General features: G+C 48.3%; 1 protein-coding gene across 1 annotated transcript in view; it reads right to left on the reverse strand.

The window, feature by feature from the left end:
• usp47 (ubiquitin specific peptidase 47) overlaps positions 1-17,951 on the reverse strand; it is a 188,865-nt gene extending 170,914 nt beyond the window's left edge. The window contains exon 1 of the mRNA XM_038807976.1: positions 17,706-17,951. Within this exon, the coding sequence (XP_038663904.1) occupies positions 17,706-17,744 (39 nt within the window). The 5' untranslated portion in view covers positions 17,745-17,951. The remainder of the gene's footprint in view (positions 1-17,705) is intronic.
• Positions 17,952-18,981: the final 1,030 nt, after the last annotated feature.

The raw sequence follows: 18,981 nt of genomic DNA on the forward strand, positions 1-18,981 counted from the left end.
GCATGGGTGAAGAGAGTTAACATGTTTTCTGCCTCTATGTGCTAGTTTTCTTCCCATTTAAAAAAAAAAAATTTTTATTAAGATTTTCACAACGTATAAACAACAAAACAATATTAACAAAACAACCATGGTAAAAACCCAAGAACAACACCCACCCAACTACAAAAGCAACTACAAAAACAAAAAAAAAGCAAACAACAAAAAGGAAAAAGATAACACCCACCACATCCAACAAACCCATGTACACAGTTCTCCCTCCCACCGAACCAAACCCCTTCCCCTCCCCTCTGGGTTGCTGCTGCTGTGGGCCTATTTCCCTACCGCTCTGCCATGAAGTCCAAGAAAGGTAACCACCGCCTAAAGAACCCTTGTATCGATCCCCTCAGGGCAAATTTCACCTTCTCCAATTTAATGAACCCCGCCATATCATTGATCCAGGCCTCCACCCTTGGGGGCCTCGCATCCTTCCACTGAAGAAGAATCCTCCGCCAGGCTACTAGGGACGCAAACGCCAGGACACCGGCCTCTTTCGCCTCCTGCACTCTCGGCTCCACTGCAACCCCAAAAATTGCGAGTCCCCAGCCTGGCTTGACCCTGGATCCCACCACCCTCGACACCATCCTTGCTACCCCCTTCCAAAACTCCCCCAGCACTGGGCACGCACAAAACATATGGGCGTGGTTCGCTGGGCTTCCCGAGTACCTAGCACGCCTATCTTCGCCCCCGAAAAACCTACTCATCCTCGTCACAGTCATGTGGACCCTATGCAGCACCTGGAACTGCATGAAGCTAAGCCTCGCAGAGGAAGAGGAGGAATTCATTCTCTCCAGGGCATCCGCCTACGTCCCCTCCTCAATCTCCTCACACAGCTCCTCTTCCCATTTACCCTTCAGTTCCTCCACCGAGGCCTCGTCTACCTCCTGCATTACCTGGTATATGTCCGAAATCCTCCCTCCTCCAACCCACAGCCCCGAGAGCACCCTGTCCCGTACCCCACGTGGGGGAAACAAGGGGAACCCCTCCACCTGCCGCCTGGCAAACGCCCTAATCTGCATGTACCGAAACATGTTCCCCATGGGAGCCCAAACTACCCCTCTAACTCCCCCAAGCTCGCGAACCTCCCCTCCACAAACAGGTCCCTCAACCTCCTAACCCCTACCCTGTGCCAGCCCAGAAATCCGCCATCAATGCTCCCTGGAACAAATCGATGGTTCCCCCGTATCGGGGCCTCCATCGAGCCCCCCACTTCTCCCCTATGCCGTCTCCATTGCCCCCAAATTTTGAGAGTAGCCGCCACCACCGGGCTCGTGGTATATCTCATTGGAGGGAGCGGCAACGGCGTCGTTACCAGCGCCTCCAGGCTCGTGCCCACACAGGACGCCACCTCCATCGTCTTCCATGCTGCCCCTTCCCCGTCTATTACCCACTTACGCACCATCGCTGCGATGGCAGCCCAATAGTACCCACAAAGGTTGGGCAGCGCCAGCCCCCCAATCCCTGCCCTGTTCCAAGAACACTCTTCTCACCTTCGGAGTCCCATGCACCCACACAAATCCCGTAAATACTCCTGTTGACCCTCCTAAAAAAGGCCTTTGGGATAAGGAGGCACTGGAACAGGAACAAGAACCTCGGGAGCACCATCATCTTAACGGTCTGCACCCTCCCTGCCAGTGACAGCGGTAACATATCCCACCTTTTGAACTCCTCCTCCATCTGCTCCACCAACCTTGTGAGGTTGAGCTTGTGCAGGGCTCCCCAGCTCCCAGCCACCTGGACTCCTAGGTACCTGAAGCTCTTCCCTGCCTGCTTCAGTGGGAGCCTACCAATCCCCTCCTCCTGATCCCCCGGGTGCACTCGAACAACTCGCTCTTGCCCAGGTTCAGCTTATACCCAGAGAAGCCCCCAAATTCACCAAGAATCCTCACCACCTCCGGCATCCCCCCCCACCGGGTCCGCCACATACAGCAACAGGTCGTCCGCATAAATCCTCCCGATGCTCCTCCCCACTCCGCACCAGCCCCTCCAGTTCCCTGACTCCCTTAACGCCATGGCCAGGGGCTCAATTGCTAACGCAAAGAGCAAGGGGGACAGGGGACACCCCTGTCTCGTCCTCCGGTACAACCGAAAGTACTCCGACCTCCTCCTATTCGTGGCTACACTCGCCATCGGGGCCTCATAGAGCAACCTCACCCAACGGACAAACCCCTCCCCAAACCCAAACCTTTCCGGCACCTCCCACAGATACCCCCACTCAACCCTATCAACAGGTCCACATACCTTTTATAGAATTCCGCCGGAAACCCATCCGGCCCCGGCACCTTCCCCGACTGCATGCTCCCTATCCCTTTAACCAGCTCCTCCAGCTCAATCGGCGCCCCCAGTCCCTCCACCTGCCCCTCCTCCACCCTCGGAAATCGCAGCTTGTCCAAGAAGCGCCCCATTCCACCCCCCTCCACCGGGGGTTCAGACCGGTACAGTTCCCCATAAAAGTCCCTAAAGACCCCATTAACGTCTACCCACCTCCGCACCATCTTCCCAGCTCTATCCGTCACTCCCCCAATCTCCCTGGCCGCGTCCCGCTTTCGGAGCTGGTGTGCCAGCATCCTGCTCGCCTTCTCCCCATATTCATACACCGCCCCCTGTGCTTTCCTCCACTGAGCTTCCGCCTTTCTGGTTGTCAATAGGCCGAACCTGGCCTGAAGGCTACGCCTCTCCCCCAGCAATTCCTCCTCCGGAGCCTCCGCATATCTCCTATCCACCCTCACCATCTCCCCTATCAGTCTCTCCCTCTCCTCCCCCCTCTCCCTCTGCTCCCCCCTCTCCCTCTGCTCCACCCTCTCCCTATGGGTTCGGATGGAAATCAACTCCCCTCTAATCACCGCCTTCAATGCCTCCCAGACCGTCCCCACTTGGACCTCCCCGTTATCGTTGGCCTCAAGGTACCTCTCAATACACCCCCGAACCCTCCCGGCCACCTCCTCATCTGCCAGCAGCCCCACCTCCAAGCGCCACAGTGGACGTTGGTCCCTCTCCTCCCCCAGCCCGAGGTCCACCCAGTGCGGGGCATGATCTGAAATAGCAATGGCAGAGTATTCAACATCCTCCACCCTCGAAACCAGCCCCCTGCTCAGGACAAAAAAAATCAGTCCTCGAATAGGCCTTATGCACGTGGGAGAAAAACGAGTACTCCCTGGCCCTTGGCCTCGCAAACCTCCAGGGATCCACCCCTCCAATCTGATCCATAAATCCCCTCAACACCTTAGCCGCCGCTGGCCTCCTACCCGTCCGGGACTTGGAACAATCCAATGGGGGATCCAGCACGGTGTTGAAGTCCCCCCCCATGATCAGGCCCCCAACCTCCAGGTCCGGAATGCGGCCCAACATGTGCCGCATAAACCCCGCATTGTCCCAATTTGGGGCGTAAACATTCACCAACACCACCCGCTCCCCCTGCAGCTTACCACTCACCATCACATACCTCCCGCCACTGTCAGCCACCACATTTAACGCCTCAAACGACACCCTCTTTCCCACCAGGATCGCCACCCCCCCGATTCTTCTCATCCAGCCCCGAATGAAATACTTGGCCCACCCATCCCTTCCTCAGCCGAACCTGGTCCGCCACTTTCAGGTGTGTCTCTTGGAGCATGGCCACATCCGCCTTCAGCCCCTTCAAGTGCGCAAACACCCGGGCCCGTTTGACCGGCCCATTCAGCCCCCTCACATTCCAGGTTATCAGCCGGATCAGAGGGCTCCCTGCCCCCCTCCCCTGCAGCCAGTTCCCCACGGCGGCAACTCCCCCCCCCCCCCCCAGCATCCTCAATCTCCTTCCTGGCCATTTCAGCAGCGGGAAAATAACAGCCAGCAACAGCCCGCACTTATCAGCCCCGACTCCGCCCCCATCATCCCACAGCCCGGGAAACCAGAGAAAAGCCCGCCTTCGCCCTGCCCAGGCCCGCCTCCTCTAGGGCAACTCCCATTGCCAGACCCCACCACCAGCTCCCCGCACTCCCTGTTTACCTCCCTGCCCGAGCCCATCCACCAGACCCATACAAAAAGACATAATGATATCGCCCCACCCACCCTAAAGCCAACCCACATCTTGCATTAAACAGAGAACCCCCCCCCTCCAGAGCAAAAATCAAACACAATTACATTATCATACAAAATCCCCCATCTTGGACTCTCAGTTTGAGTCCAGTTTCTTGGCCTGCACAAAGGCCCACGCCTCCTCCGGGGACTCAAAATAATGGTGCCGGTCCTTATAGGTGACCCACAGACGCGCCAGCTGCAAAATGCCAAACTTCACGCTCCGTCTGTGGAGCGCCGCCTTCGTCCGGTTGAACCCGGCCCTCCGCTCAGCCACCTCCGCACTCCAGTCCTGGAAGATCCGCACCTCCGTGTTCTCCCACTTGCTGCTCCGCTCCTTCTTGGCCTACCGGAGCACGCACTCACGATCAACGAACCGGTGAAACCGCATCAACACCGCCCGCGGCAGCTCGTTCTGCTTGGGCCACCTAGCCAGAATTCTGTGGGCCCCCTCCAACTCCTGGGGCCCCTGGAAGGACCCAGCTCTCATCAACGAGTTCAGCATAACAACCACATAGGCCGCCAGGTCCGACCCCTCCAGCCCCTCCCCGAGGCCTAGGATCCGCAAATTCCTCAGCCTCGACCGGTTGTCCAGCTCCTCGAACTGCTCCTGCCACCTTTTATGGAGCGCCTCGTGCATCTCCACCTTCCCCGCGACGGCCACGGCCTCATCCTCCCTTTCGGAGGCCTGCTGCTGCAGCTCCCGGATCGCAGCCCCCTGGGCTGTCTGAGTCTCCATCAGCTCTCTGGTGGTAGCCTTCAGCGACTCCAGCAGCTCCACCTTCAGCTCCTGGAAGCAGCGCAGCAGAGTCTCCTGCTGCTCCTGCGCCCACCGCCTCAGCTCCTTGAGGGCTCCGGCGGCCGCCATTTTGTTTCTCTTCCCCCGCTTTTCCAGGGGCACTTCCAGTGTTTTTCTTCTTACCCCACTCCTGGTCCGGACCATAGGACCTTAGGAATCCTATTCCAGACCCCTTCCCACGTCGGGATTCGTCGACGAAGTTCCGATGGGTGCCCTGAAAAGAGCCCCAAAGTCCGTTATTAGCCGGAGCTGCCAAACGTGCGGCTTAGCTCCGCATTACCGCCACCGTAAGTCCTTTTCTTCCCATTTACAGCCCACATCCATGGCTTGCTAAAAATAAAGTCAAATGTGTATGTTTTGCCCAGTCAGTACACAAGCTGTCCATTGGCAAGTACTCAGATCTGCCTCCTTGTGGCGACACACGGAAACTGGTCCCACACAGCCCCCTCGTTAAAGCTTCAGAGGAACTCAGGAGGACACATGCAGACTGCTGGCACACTGGCATATGGACATGCCTGGCACTCAAAACAACTATGTGCAAATAGTGGAGATCTCGGGAGAGTTCAAGGTTGAGGGAGTAAAACCAGACAAACAAAAATCTGGAGTGGAGCCCAAAATGGGATGATATCTAAACATGTTATCATGCCAGTAACTCCTGCAACCAAGCCAGTACCAATCATAGTGCTTTCCATTCCTTGGACTCAAATGGGGAGGTTGAGTGCGCAACTCTAGCTCTTAGGCAGGCAGAGTCTCTATAAATTGCACCTTGGAGAGGACACTCACTCCAGTTTGGCTGCAGGTCATTAATACAATATGTGAGGCAGCACTTGAGTGACAAGTCCAACTCAACTGGCCAAGAGAACAGGTGCTAAAGGCCATCTCTGATGTTGGGAGGGGCCGTTGTGTCGCACTGGTCAGTGAAGTTGAGCAACCGCAAACTAATAAGATGCTGACCCACCACTGTCCATCTGCTTCAATGGGAGCTTGGAGCTTAAAACAGTCTCCGCTCAACAACCAAATTCATCAGATCAGACAAAAATGCCAACTTGGCAAGCTGGAACATCAGTACCATGCACAGAGGACTGACAGATGATTTGCAGTTGATCAATAACATGCACAAGACATGTGATTAACATGGAACTTAATAGCCTGTACATAAGACATAGGTAGCCTTCTAAAGACCAAAACTGAAAGACAATTATGACATTAATATACAGAGGAACATACATAGAAAATAGAAGCAGGAGGTGGCCATTCGGCCCTTTGGGCCTGCTCCACCATTCATTATCATGGCTAATCATCAAGTTCAATACCCTGATACTGCCTTCACCCCATATCCCTTGATCCCTTTAGCCCCAAAAGCTAAATCTAATTCCTTTTTAAATTACAGAACGTTTTGGCCTCAAACATTTTTTGTGGTAATGAATTTCAAAAATTCACCACTCTCTGGGCGAAGAAATTTCTCCTCACCTCCAAAAGGTTTATCCCTTATACTTAAACAATGATCCTTAGTTTTGGGCTCCCCCACAACCGGGAACACTCTTTTTGCATCTAATCCAGTTAGAATTTTAAAAGTTTCTATGAGATCCCCTCTCACTCGTCTAAACTCCGATAAACTCCAAAAATGTTAGGAGGGGTTATTTTGCGTTACGGGGATAGGGTGGAAGGGGGGGTTAAAGTGGGTTGGTGCAGACTCAATGGGCCGAATGGCCTCCTTCGGCATTGTATGTATGTTCTATGTTCTAAATATAATCCTAACCGATTTAGACTCTCCTCATAGGACAGTCCCGCCATCCCAGGAATCAGCCTGGCAAACCTTTGTTGTACTCCCTCCAGAGCAAGAACATCCTTCCTCAGATAAGGAAACCAAAACTGTACACAATACTCCAGCTGTGGCCTCACCAATGTCCTATATAATTGTAGTAAAACATCCCTATGCCTATACTTAAATCCTCTCGCTATGAAAGTAAACATATCATTTGCCTTCTTTACTGCCTGCTGTACCTGCACGCTCATTTCAGTGACTGGTGCACGAGGACACCAAGGTCTCACTGAGGATCCACCTCTCTCAATTTAAACCCATTCAAATAATAATCTGCCTTCCTATTTTTGCTACCAAAGCGGATAACCTTATTCATCCATGTCATACTGCATCTGCCGTGTATATGCCCACTCACTCAGCCTGTCCAAATCCCTCTAAAGTATCTCTGCATCCTTCTCACAGTTCACCCTCCCGTCCAACTTCATGCTATCTTCAAATTTGGAAATAATACATTTAGTTCCCTCATCCAAATCATTAATATATAATGTAAACAGTTGGGGCACAGATCCCTTTTGTACCCTACTAGTCACTGCCTGCCAATCGGAAAAATACCCATTTATTCAATTTTCTTGCCTCCTGTCTGCTAACCAGCTTTGCATCCATCTCAAGATACCACCCATGCTCTTTAACTTTACATAGTAATCTGCTATTTGAGACCTTGTCGAAAGCCTTCTGAAAGTCTAAATAAACTATATACACCGGTCCTCCCTGGTCAACTCTACTAGTTACATCTTCAGAGAATTCTTAGTAGATTTGTCAAGCATGATTTCCCTTTTGTAAACCTATGCTGACTTTGCCTGGTTGTATAACTGCTTTCCCAAATGCTGTTCTATGAAGTCACTGATAATGGACTCTTGCAACGTTCATACTACGGACGTTAGACTCACTGGTGTACAGTTCCCTGCTTTCTCGCTACCTCCTTTTGTGAATAGCACGGTTGTATTAGCTACCCTTCAATCAGTAGGAACCACTCCAAATAATTTTGGAAAATAACCACCAATGAATCTACTATTTCTAGGGCCACTTCCTTAAGTACACTGGGATGAAGATGGGAGATTTATCCACCTTCAATCCCATTAATTTCCCCAAAACCATTTCTCTATTCATACTAATTTCCTTCAGCTCCTCTTTAAAACTTGTGTTTCTCAGAATGTCCGATGCATTCTTCATGTCTTCCTTTGTGAAGACAGAAGCAAAGTTTGAATTTAGTTCCTCAGCCTTTGTTCCCTGCTTTGAATTCCCCATTTCTGACTGTTACATACCTATATAAACTTGTACAGTCAGATTTTATGCTTCCGCTGGCTTACTTTCATATTGTATTTTCCCCTTCTTAAATCAATCTCTTGGACCGCCTTTGATGAATTTTAAATTGTTCCCACAGTTTAAATTGGCTACAGTTCCTTGCTACTCTTGCGCCAAATAGGAATAAACAACTTTTGGAGTTCACCAATTAGTTCCTTGAATGCTGCCATTGCCTGTTCACTATCCTTTCTTTCAGTAATGTTGCCCAGTTCATAATAGCCAACTCATGTCATCAGTTACCTTTATTGAGATTCAGGGCCCTGGCCTCAGAATCAACTACCTCACTATCCAACTTGCTAAAGAATTCAACCATATTATGGTCACTCATCCCCAACATTCTCAACTAGATTGCCAATTAATCCTTTCTCATTACACAACACCAAGTCCAAAATGGCCTGTCTGCTTGTGGGTTCCTCAACATATTGGTCCAGAAAACCATCCTATATACACTCCAGAAATTCCTCCTCTATTGTACTTAGACTAATTTGACTCACCCAATCTATATGCAGATTAAAGTCATTCATATCTCTGATATCCTGTCTTATGCCATTCCCAACATGCCCACTGAAGTTTGGTGGTCTGTATACCACCCTACGAATGTTTTTTGCCCCTTAGGGTTTCTTAACTCGACCCACACAGATTCCATATCATCTCTGCCAATATCTTTCCTCAATATTGTATCAATATCTTCTTTAAATCAATCATGTAACTCCACCACCTTTTCCTTTTTGCCTGACCTTCCTGAAAACTGAATTGCTCTCTAGGTTTTGTTCCTATCCTTGGTCACCTTGGAACCATTTCTCTATTATCCCAACTATATTGGGGAGCACGGTAGCATGGTGGTTAGCATCAATGCTTCACAGCTCCAGGGTCCCAGGTTCGATTCCCGGCTGGGTCACTGTCTGTGCGGAGTCTGCACGTCCTCCCCGTGTGTGCGTGGGTTTCCTCCGGGTGCTCCAGTTTCCTCCCACAGTCCAAAGATGTGCGGGTTAGGTGGATTGGCCAGGCTAAATTGCCCTTAGTGTCCTAAAAAAAATAATGTTAATGGGGGTTGTTGGGTTACTGGTATAGGGTGGATACGTGGGCTTGAGTAGGGTGATCATTGCTCGGCACAACATTGAGGGCCGAAGGGCCTGTTCTGCGCTGTACTGTTCTAATTCTAATTCTAATATCGAACCATATCATATCCTTTTTACATCTACCTGGGTAATTAATTCATCCATTTTATTTTGAATTCTACGAGGGTTCAGGTACAGGCTAGTCCTTTTAATGTTCCTTGTCCCAATCCTACTATTTTTTACATCGCCATTAACTGAAACAGGTCCTTGATTTCTTTGCCTATTACTTTTCTTACTCTCCTTGCTGTCTTTTTCTCTTGTTATTAATTTCCCCGCTCTAAATCCTTACATAGGTTCCCTTCCTCCTGTCATATTAGCTTAAACCATCCCAACTGCTCCAGCAACTGCTCTATGGCAGGGGAAGATTTCAGAGGTGATGAGTGACGTGTGGGCATCATTACACTGAACTCGCTACTCTCGATGACAAGAACATATTAATTTTTTTTTAATGTATTTTGTTACAAACATGTATCAAAACAGGTTACAACACAAACACCCTGGGAAACATAATTCCCAGTAATCAACGAAACAGTCTGTACTAATTTTTCATCCTCCCCACTCCCCCTTTCAACGAACAGCCCCTCAAACAAGGTTATAAACACCCCCCACCTTTTCTCAAACCCCTCTGCAGAGCCCCATAACTCATATTTTATCTACTCCAACCGCAGGAAGTCATACAAGTCATTCAACCAAACCGCTACCGCCAGTGGTGATGCCGACCACCACTCCAGTAAAATTCACCACCATGCAATCAGAGAAGCGAAGGCCACTACATCAGCCTTCCTCCTCTCCATGAGCTCCGGCTTCTCTGAAACTCCAAATATGGCCAGCAAAGGGTCCGGATCCACCTCCTCCTCCACTATTCTGGCTAAGACCGCGACAGGACATATTAATTTCATCCACCTCATGACAATGGGCTGTGTGGCACAGTGGTTAGCACTGCTGCGTCAGCTTCAGAGAGCCAGGTTAAATTCAGGCCTTGGGTAACTGTGTGGAGTTTGTACATTCTTCCAATGACTGCGTGGGTTTCCTCCGGGTGCTCCGATTTCCTCACACAGCCCAAAGATTTGCAGGTTAGGTGGATTAGCCATGATCAATTGCCTCTTGGTGTCCAAGATTAGGTGAGATTACAGGGATAGGGCCAAGAATAGGGCCAGAGATTGGGCCTAGGTAGGATGCTCTTTCAGAGGGTCAGCGCAGACCCGATGGACCAAATAGCCTCCTTCTGCACTGTAGGGATTCTTTGATTCCATCTATGCTCTTACACTGGTGCTCTACTGGAGCAAGATCAGTTCTACAAGGAGCTTGACACCACCATCAGCAGAACCCCAGTCAGGAGACTTTAGCTCTTGGGTGATTTCAATGCAAGCTGGGGATGGACTATGAGGCATGTCCCTCTTGCCTCTGACATTGTGGCTTGGGAAAGTTAAATGAGAACAGACAGAGACTACTTGAGCTTTGTGTAACTAACAATTTTTATTAAGAACAAACCATGCCAGAAGGTGTAATGGAAGCATATTACAAACTATATAAAATACATTCCCCCAACTCAATTGAACAGATGCTCTCTGGCATTTTTACACAGTGCAAAGCTAAATGGAACATATTTACAAACAGCATTTATAACTCCCTCTTAAAATATTGGAAGAACAGAAAAATGCTGACAAGCTTGAGGCAAACATCACTGTGATGGAACCCATCATTGAAGCCAAGCGGTTCTCGCTCATTAATTACAAGAGAGATCCAAGTGTGAAAACTCGGAATGCACGAAAAACCACTTGAGGTAAAGTCCAATAGAGTGCAAAGCAGTCATAGAATCATACACACCCCGCAGGTGAGCCTGATACAGTTTAAGGGGGTACACAGGGTGCATACGACTTGGACGAGAATGAGTGGGTTCTTTCATGATGTAGCAGATGAGTGTGAGGTGCGGGCGGGGGCCAGCGAATCAAGCGCACATGTTTTGGGGTTGTGAAAAATTGGGAAGATTCTGGGCGGAGTGTTTGCGGTCTTAGCCAGGATAGTGAAGGAGGAGGTGGACCCAGACCCTTTGGTGGCTTTATTTGGGGTTTCAGAAAAGCCGGAGCTCATGGAGAAGAAGGTGGCCATGCCTTGGCCTGATTGCACGCTGGCAAATTTTCCTGCAATTAGAGAAGATAAAGTATGAGTTAAGGGGCTCTTCAGGGGGGTTTGAGGAAAGGTGGGGGATGTTTGTGACCGTGTTTGAGGGGCTGTTTGTGGCGGGGGAGTGAAAAAGGGGAAAAAATCTGTACAGACTGTATGGTTGATTGTTGGGAAGTATTTCCCGGGGTGTTTATTCACTGTAACCTGTTTTGATACATGTTTGTAATAAAATACTTTTTTTTTTAAAAGAAAAAAAAAGACTCCCCGCAGTTCAGAAGGAGACCATTCAGCCCATCAAGTCTGCACCAACCCTCTGAAAGAGCAGCTCACCTAGGCCTAATCCCCACCTTATCCCTTTAACCCCCACCTAAGGACAATTTAGTACAGCCAATCCATCAAACCTGAATACCTTGGACTATGGGAGGAAACCAGAGCACCCGGAGGAAACCCACACAGATAAGAGAAGAATGTGCAAACTCCGCACAGTCACCAGAGGTCAGAATCAAACCGGCGCTGCAAGGAAGCAGTGCTAACCACTGTGCCACCCAATGAATACCGGTTCTAAATCTGCCAGAACATCCAGATGTCCTTCAACAAGGGGAATGTTAGGAGTATGTATGAAGGGAATTGTTGCAGTCCTTGAGGTGTAGGTGCATCCACTGTTCTGTTAGGGAGGGAGTGCCAGGATTTTGACCCTGCAAGAGTGAAGGAACGGCAATATATTTCCAAGTAAGGGTGGAGAGTGAGTTGGAGGGAATCTCCAGGTGGTGGTGTTCCCAGGTATCTGCTGCTCGTGTCTTTCTAGATGGTAGTGGGTTTGGAACGTGCTGTCTAAAGAACCTTGGCGAATTACTTCAGTGCATCTTGAAGATGGTATACAAACCTGCCATTGTTCATTGGTGGTGCAGGGTTTGAACGTTTGTGGAAGGGAGAGCAATCAAGAGGGCTGCTTTGTCTTGGATGGTGTTGAGCTTCTTGAGTATTGCTGGAACTACACTCACCAAAGCATTCAATCATTTGAACTGAAACAGTCTACTCGAGTTGCTGGAGAAAACTGGCTGCCTGCCGAAACTGCTCCATGTGACCATTTCTTTCCATGTCAACATGATGAGCAAGGTCAACTATGACAGGGCAACATCAGAACCCCTTGAGATCTGCAGTAAAGTCAAACAGGATTGTGTTTTGGCACCTTTGCACTTTGGTCGATCCTTCTCTTTGCTGTGGTATTATGCCTTCAGGTCATCTACAGTGGATCTTATTTATATAGCAAAACTGATGGCAAGCTGTTCTACCCTGCTCACCTGAGATCCAAGACAAAGATATGCCAAGTCCAGAGAGTTGTTCCAGCTGATGATGCCAAATTGACATTCCATTCTGAAGAACACATGCAACAGCAAACGTAAACTCTCTCACAGCAACAAGACAAAAGGACAAACATCAAACCCCAAATTGTTGCCATATCATCTATCAGCATTGACAGTGTGACGCTGGAGGCTGTTGATAGATTCAAATATCTAAGCTCCTCAAACACCATCAATCTGTCACTTGATGCCGAAATCAATGTACCTATCACAAAAGCTACTGCTGTTATGCCCAAGCTGAGGGGGGTGTATCTGGAACAAAAGCAATGAGTGAACACCAAACTGCGAGTTTACCAAGCCTGCACGCTCAGCATGCTCCTCTAGTGGTGAGACCTGAAAAACATTCGCTAGACTGAAGATTTTCCACCTTCGCAATCTCGAGATGTATTATCTGCTTCTTTCATTCGAACAAGGTTAGCACTGCTTAGCCATCCCATATTGCTAAGCTAATGACGTCTTGAGATGGTTCAACCATGTTCACTGTATGGATGACGGGCATTTACCCTTCCTGTACCATGATGTGGTACCAGTACCTTCCTGTGCTTCCTGTACCAGAAACGGGTCAAGAACTTCTGCCCACCCATGCGTCCACAAGAGAACATATGCAAGCAAATTATGAAGATACTGGATATTGACACTGACAACTGGGAGTCAGTCGCTGATGGTCATGACATCTGAAGGCTGACTGCTCATCAGCACATTGGAAGAGGTGAACAGAAACCAAAATCTCAGCTGGCCAAGAGGACCCAGCAAAAACAGAAGCCAGTGAATTGTGCACTTTCTCAGCCCATCTTCTTCTGCAGCAAATGCAGCAGCCTGCCTTGTCACAGTAGGGCTCCTGAGCCACACCAGATGATGTTTAGGATAGTCGATCACCATGGTGAAAAACCATCGTCTGACAGCAGAGGGCTGGTAGCACAAATACATCACAACAGGCTTACAGCCAGCTCTGTTTTAAAATTGAGGTCCTAAATAAACAAAGCAACACGGTAGAAATCTGTAGACATATAATATGGTCACTAATTAATCACTGTTTAAAATTAACTTTCAATAACACTACCAATGTTCCAGCAATAAGTAGTATTTGGCTGAATTACAATTAAAAACAAATTATTTTTCTCTTAAAACAGAATTGGTTTTATTAAATTGACCCTACAAATATTTTAACCAGCTTATGCAGTCAATGCTAAATGTTGCGGATGTTGTAGCACATTAACCAGATATAAATGGATATAATGCAAGAATACAAAAAAAAGTCAGGCTTTGCTCAAGTTTCCAACCTCTAGCTCAGAATTAAACTGAGGCAGCAATGAGCAAAGGGTTTATAAAGCCATGATAAAGTTAACATGACTAATATGTTAATGAATTTAAGGGACAGCTAGATAAGCACACAAATGGAAAACAAACAACTTGAGAAACACAACAAGGAACACCCAGCTGATACATTTCTACGTAGTTTGAAAGACCTAAAGAGGAAAGGTAGCACTTAATTTATTAGAAACCGAAGTGTTCAACAATAGATTGATTCTAAAATCCAAATATCATGAATCAGCAAGATCAATACAAGTTTTTTTATACAGCATGTTAATATAAAATGCAATGTACTAATTGAAAGGAAGGCACATTAATCACACTGGGCACTACTTCTGTTCAGATATTGAATCCAGAGAGGAATTGTGTAGCGCTCCTTACATCAGCTCAACCCAATTAATTTGCTAACTGAACGACAAATATACAGAAGTTTAATTCACACAAATAGGGTTGAAAATTATTGTGTTCCCCAAGATTGAACAAGCACACAATGTAACGTGGGAATTTTAGGGTGGGGCTGTACAAATTTAAATAGTTAATCCTTACACTAGCCTCAAGCAGCAACATTTGTGGTCAAAAGTCATTTTGAATGCATGCAATATTTGTGAGCTTATTAAACTGGAGCTTCAGTTAAAGAGCAGACTGTTACAGCACTAATAAACAGAAGTAACCCAAAAGCAATCTCTCTACAAATGTCTTTCACAGTTGATCAGTAAAGTGATAGCAGAGAAAAAAAATACACAAGTGTCCCCAAAGGAAGCCCAAGTAATAGAATAAGTAAAGATAAAGTCTGACTTAAACAAAAGGGAAACAGAAAAATTAAATCATAAATAACGTTGTGTTAGCAGATACTCTAATCCACGTGGTTCCCACTGGTTGCACAAGGACACTGACCTGCTGGCTTCTTCCAGTATTGATTCTATTTCAAATTTATAGCATTTGCAGCATTTTATTTGTTGTTAACCACAACCTACAGATATCTGGGAAGGGGAAAGGACAGGCACAATGGCATCTTTTCCTCTGCACTGCATGACTTTGTTAGTTACGAATAGCTCAAGCAGGGTGCAGCCGTATGCTTCTACCTCACAGCTGATTCCTGACAAGACTACAGCACAAAGTAACAGCTCGCCTCTGCATCCATCGCTCCTCGTGCCATGGAGGGAAGAGGACCCACCAGGTGGGAATGATAAATTGATGCACTATTGGGTTATTACACAGAATGAGAGCTGGTGATTTCAATTTGAGTGCACCTTATGGGTCTTCGTAATTTCAGTAAACATTGGTAAGATGCAACAGAACAGAGAAGATCAATAAATGAAAATGGAGTCAATGTGTCAGCAGCTGGTGACAAAGATTTCCTGGCACATTCCGTAATGAATCAGCAAGGAGCTGCAAGAAATAGCCAAAAGAGATTGTTTTCCTTGATGTGACATCTTATGCAAGTGAAAACAAATTGACTGAAACAAAGTAGAAAACAAAAAAAATCTTAATTTAAAAGTTGCTATTTAATTATTTTAAGTTAAAGGAGCAGTTTTGTATCCTGTAAGCTCATGGTGGAACTAATGAGTTATGCATAATGTGCGAAGGACAATGCTCTTGATAAACACTAAACATCAAAAACACCTGAACACTCCAAACACCAAATAACACTCTACTTGCATTCATTCGTAGTGTCAATATGGCAAGAAATAAACACACTGGAATTTTTAGTCAACAGCATTGCACTGTACAAAATCCTGGAGCATTAGCAATGACTCAACAAATAATACGTACATCAAAAGCACACGTGGAAGACGCTCATCAACACCGATAACATTACAAACTGATGGGAACAAACAAGACACACTGCAGCTGCAAACGTATCTGAGGCTGTTAACGGATTGAAACATTATCTGACACACGGGCTCCGCCACATGACAAGAGCACCTGTGCTCCCGGCGCTCCGGGACAAAGTGCACAGTTAGGGACCTGCCAACTACACGGTTCGGTGCAATCAATCAACTTCAGACTCTAGACTATTTATTAAACATATACCTATATATATTGATGTATGTGAGTGTATATATAAATGTATGTATAGAGGCAGTTAGAGAGTGGAACTTTTCTTTGTAACAGTGTTTATCTTAGTGCAATAACTACATTCCATGTGTGGAGAAAGACCACTCACTGAAAATACACTCATTCAAAAGTGGAGTGTACCTCAGCTTCCAGATCCAGAAACTCAGGAAACAGCATAACCCCATCCCTCTGCAACAACGAAGAGGAGCTGCTTTCCCACTCCGCCAGCAACACCCAGAAAGAGCAGCAAAGCCACCATCCCCTAACTTCCAGGAGCAGTAGCACAGTCCCTACACACACCCAGGATAATCAGCCAAGCCGACTCCTCATCCAGAATAACAGTCCCCGGCATACTCATGGAGAACAAAGCATCCCCAATCACCCCTGATACTGAGGAGCAGCAGCAAAGCCCGCCCCGTATCAACCGAGAGCAGCGCTGCACCCCTTTCATTTTAGGAGAGCTGCATTGGACTGGGCCTGGGGTGAGCAGCAGAGCCCCTCACTCAACCAGGGTAGCTTGGGCCCATCCCTCAATGGGAGTAGCATAGCTCCCATCTAGACACCAGGTGAGCAATGCAGACACCCGCCTCCCCCCACCCCAGCCAATAATCAGGTGGAAACAGCGGGGGCCCGTCAGAGATGTGGAACTGCATATCTTCCCCCGACACGGTGGGGATGAGTAGCATAGCCCACAACCCATATCTGGGGGGGTGAGAGTGTAAGACCCAACTTCCAGTGAAGGAGTCAGCATTGAGCCCCCGCCGCCACAAATCCAGGGGTAGCAACAGAGACCCTCCCCTCAATACAAGGGGATCAGCAGAGACCCCCCTTTAAGTATAGGAGGTGCAGCAGAGACCCCTCCCCTCAACTCAGGGGATGCAGCAGAGAACATCCCTAGATACAGGGAGAGCTGTGTAAACCATCCCACTAAAATACAGGGGGATGGATCTACACAGACCTCCCCCCCCCCCAAAAAAAAATACAGGGGAGTTGCAGAGAACCCCCCAATAAATAAAGGAGGTGCATAGACCCCCACCCTAAATACAGAAGCTGCGTAGACCGCCTTAAATACAGGGGGAGCAACGCAGTTCCCCTAAATACAGGGCAAGCAGCACAGACCCTCCTAAATTCTGTGGGAGAATACGCGAAATACAGTGCGAGCAGCGTGGAACCCCCTAAAAGCAGCAATGCTGACCTCCCTAAATCCAGGTGGAGCAACATAGACACCCCCATCCCTAAATCCTGGGGAAGTAACATAGATCCTCTTAAATCCATGGGGAGCAGCGTAAACCCACCCTAAAACACAGGAGAGCAGCATAACCTCCCCACCCCCCAATTCAAAGGTAAGTAACAAAGACCCCTTGTAAATCCAGGAGTAGCGTAGTCCTCCCTCCCTCAGTCAAGGGGCAATGTAAACCACCCCCCAAATCCAGGGAGAGTATCACAGACCCATCTAAATCGAGGGGGGCATAATATACCCCTCAAACTCAGGAGAACAGTGTAACCCCCACCCCAAGACTCAAAGAATAATAACCCACCGCAAGACTCAAAGAATAATACCCCCCCCCCCCCAAACGAAACGTCCAGGATGGGCCCACTTGACACCACCACCCGTTAAGATTGGGAGAGGGAGGTATAACAGCGGCTTTAGAACAAAACACGACAGCATTTATGTAGCGCCTTTGAGACAAGACACTTTGCCACAGCTGTCAAGGGCTCACCTCTGTGGGTAGCAGTTGGTTCTCCTCATTGGGCACCATCTCTCGGTGGAGGGGGGGGGGAACGAGGGTAGGGGGGAGCCGAGCCTTTCAGGGTGGGCACATCATTCCGGGTGACTGGGGCTGGCAGCTCCGGCGGGGAATAATGGGGGCGGAAAATAAAATAAGTCAAATCCAAGTGCCCCGTACAGTGAGAGGGAACGCGGCCCTCCCTCAGTCGGTCCGGGCGCCCGGGCAACAACCAAAATGGCGGACGGGAGCCCCGTTCGCTGCCTGACGTCACCGCCGTCAGCACGCTCCTCGCCCCGCCCACACGTTGGAGGGAGGGGGTCGCCACCCGCCCTCCCAGTCCCAGATGACAGCAAGAGGGAGGTCTATTTGTTTTTACCCCCCACCGCCTCCACTTTACCTTATTCTGCAATTGCATGGAAATGTTTGCAAATTAGGAAATGCATCGGGGATGAATGATTGGACTGACATTGTCAGGTTCCACTCCGATGTTGATGACACCCAGCTCACTATCTCTCTTGGTAAGAAGTCTTACAACACCAGGTTATAGTCCAACAGGTTTGATTCAAATCACTAGCTTTCGGAGCACTGCTCCTTCCTCAGGTGAATGAAGAGGTATGTTCCAGAAACATACATATAGACACGACTGAAGGTGTGACAATCGCCAGGCAGGAATATTCCCTTCCAGTCAGGGAACACTTCAGCAGTCAAGGGCATTCAACCTCTGATCTCCAAGTAAGCGTTCTCCACGCACGACAATGCAAAATCGCCAAGCAGAAACCTCTAGCCAAGTTCCTCACACATGAGTACGACCTCAACCGGGATCTGGGATTCATGTCGCATTACATTCACCACCCACCATCTGGCCTGGGTTTGCAAAATCCTACCAACTGTCCTGGTTTAAGACAATTCACACCTCTAACCTGGGGTTACCCCTATCTCTGGATCTGTAAAGACTTAATTACCTGCAAATGCTCGCATTCAAAGCATTGTCTTGCATCTTTGACTTTGTATATATGTTTCTGGAACATACTCTTCATTCACCTGAGGAAGGAGCAGTGCTCCGAAAGATAGTGATTTGAAACAAATCTGTTGGACTTTAACCTGGTGTTGTAAGACTTCTTACTGTGCTCACCCCAGTCCAATACCGGCATCTCCATATCAAATCTCCCTTGGCCCCGTCATGCTCTCTAAATGATTACATTGCTTCTCCATCCTCCAGTGCCAGATGATCAGAAATGTTGGGAAGACTGAACTATTCTCTTAAGGT

Source organism: Scyliorhinus canicula, chromosome 9, assembly GCF_902713615.1.
Source record: "Scyliorhinus canicula chromosome 9, sScyCan1.1, whole genome shotgun sequence".
Classification (NCBI taxonomy): Eukaryota; Metazoa; Chordata; class Chondrichthyes; order Carcharhiniformes; family Scyliorhinidae; genus Scyliorhinus; species Scyliorhinus canicula.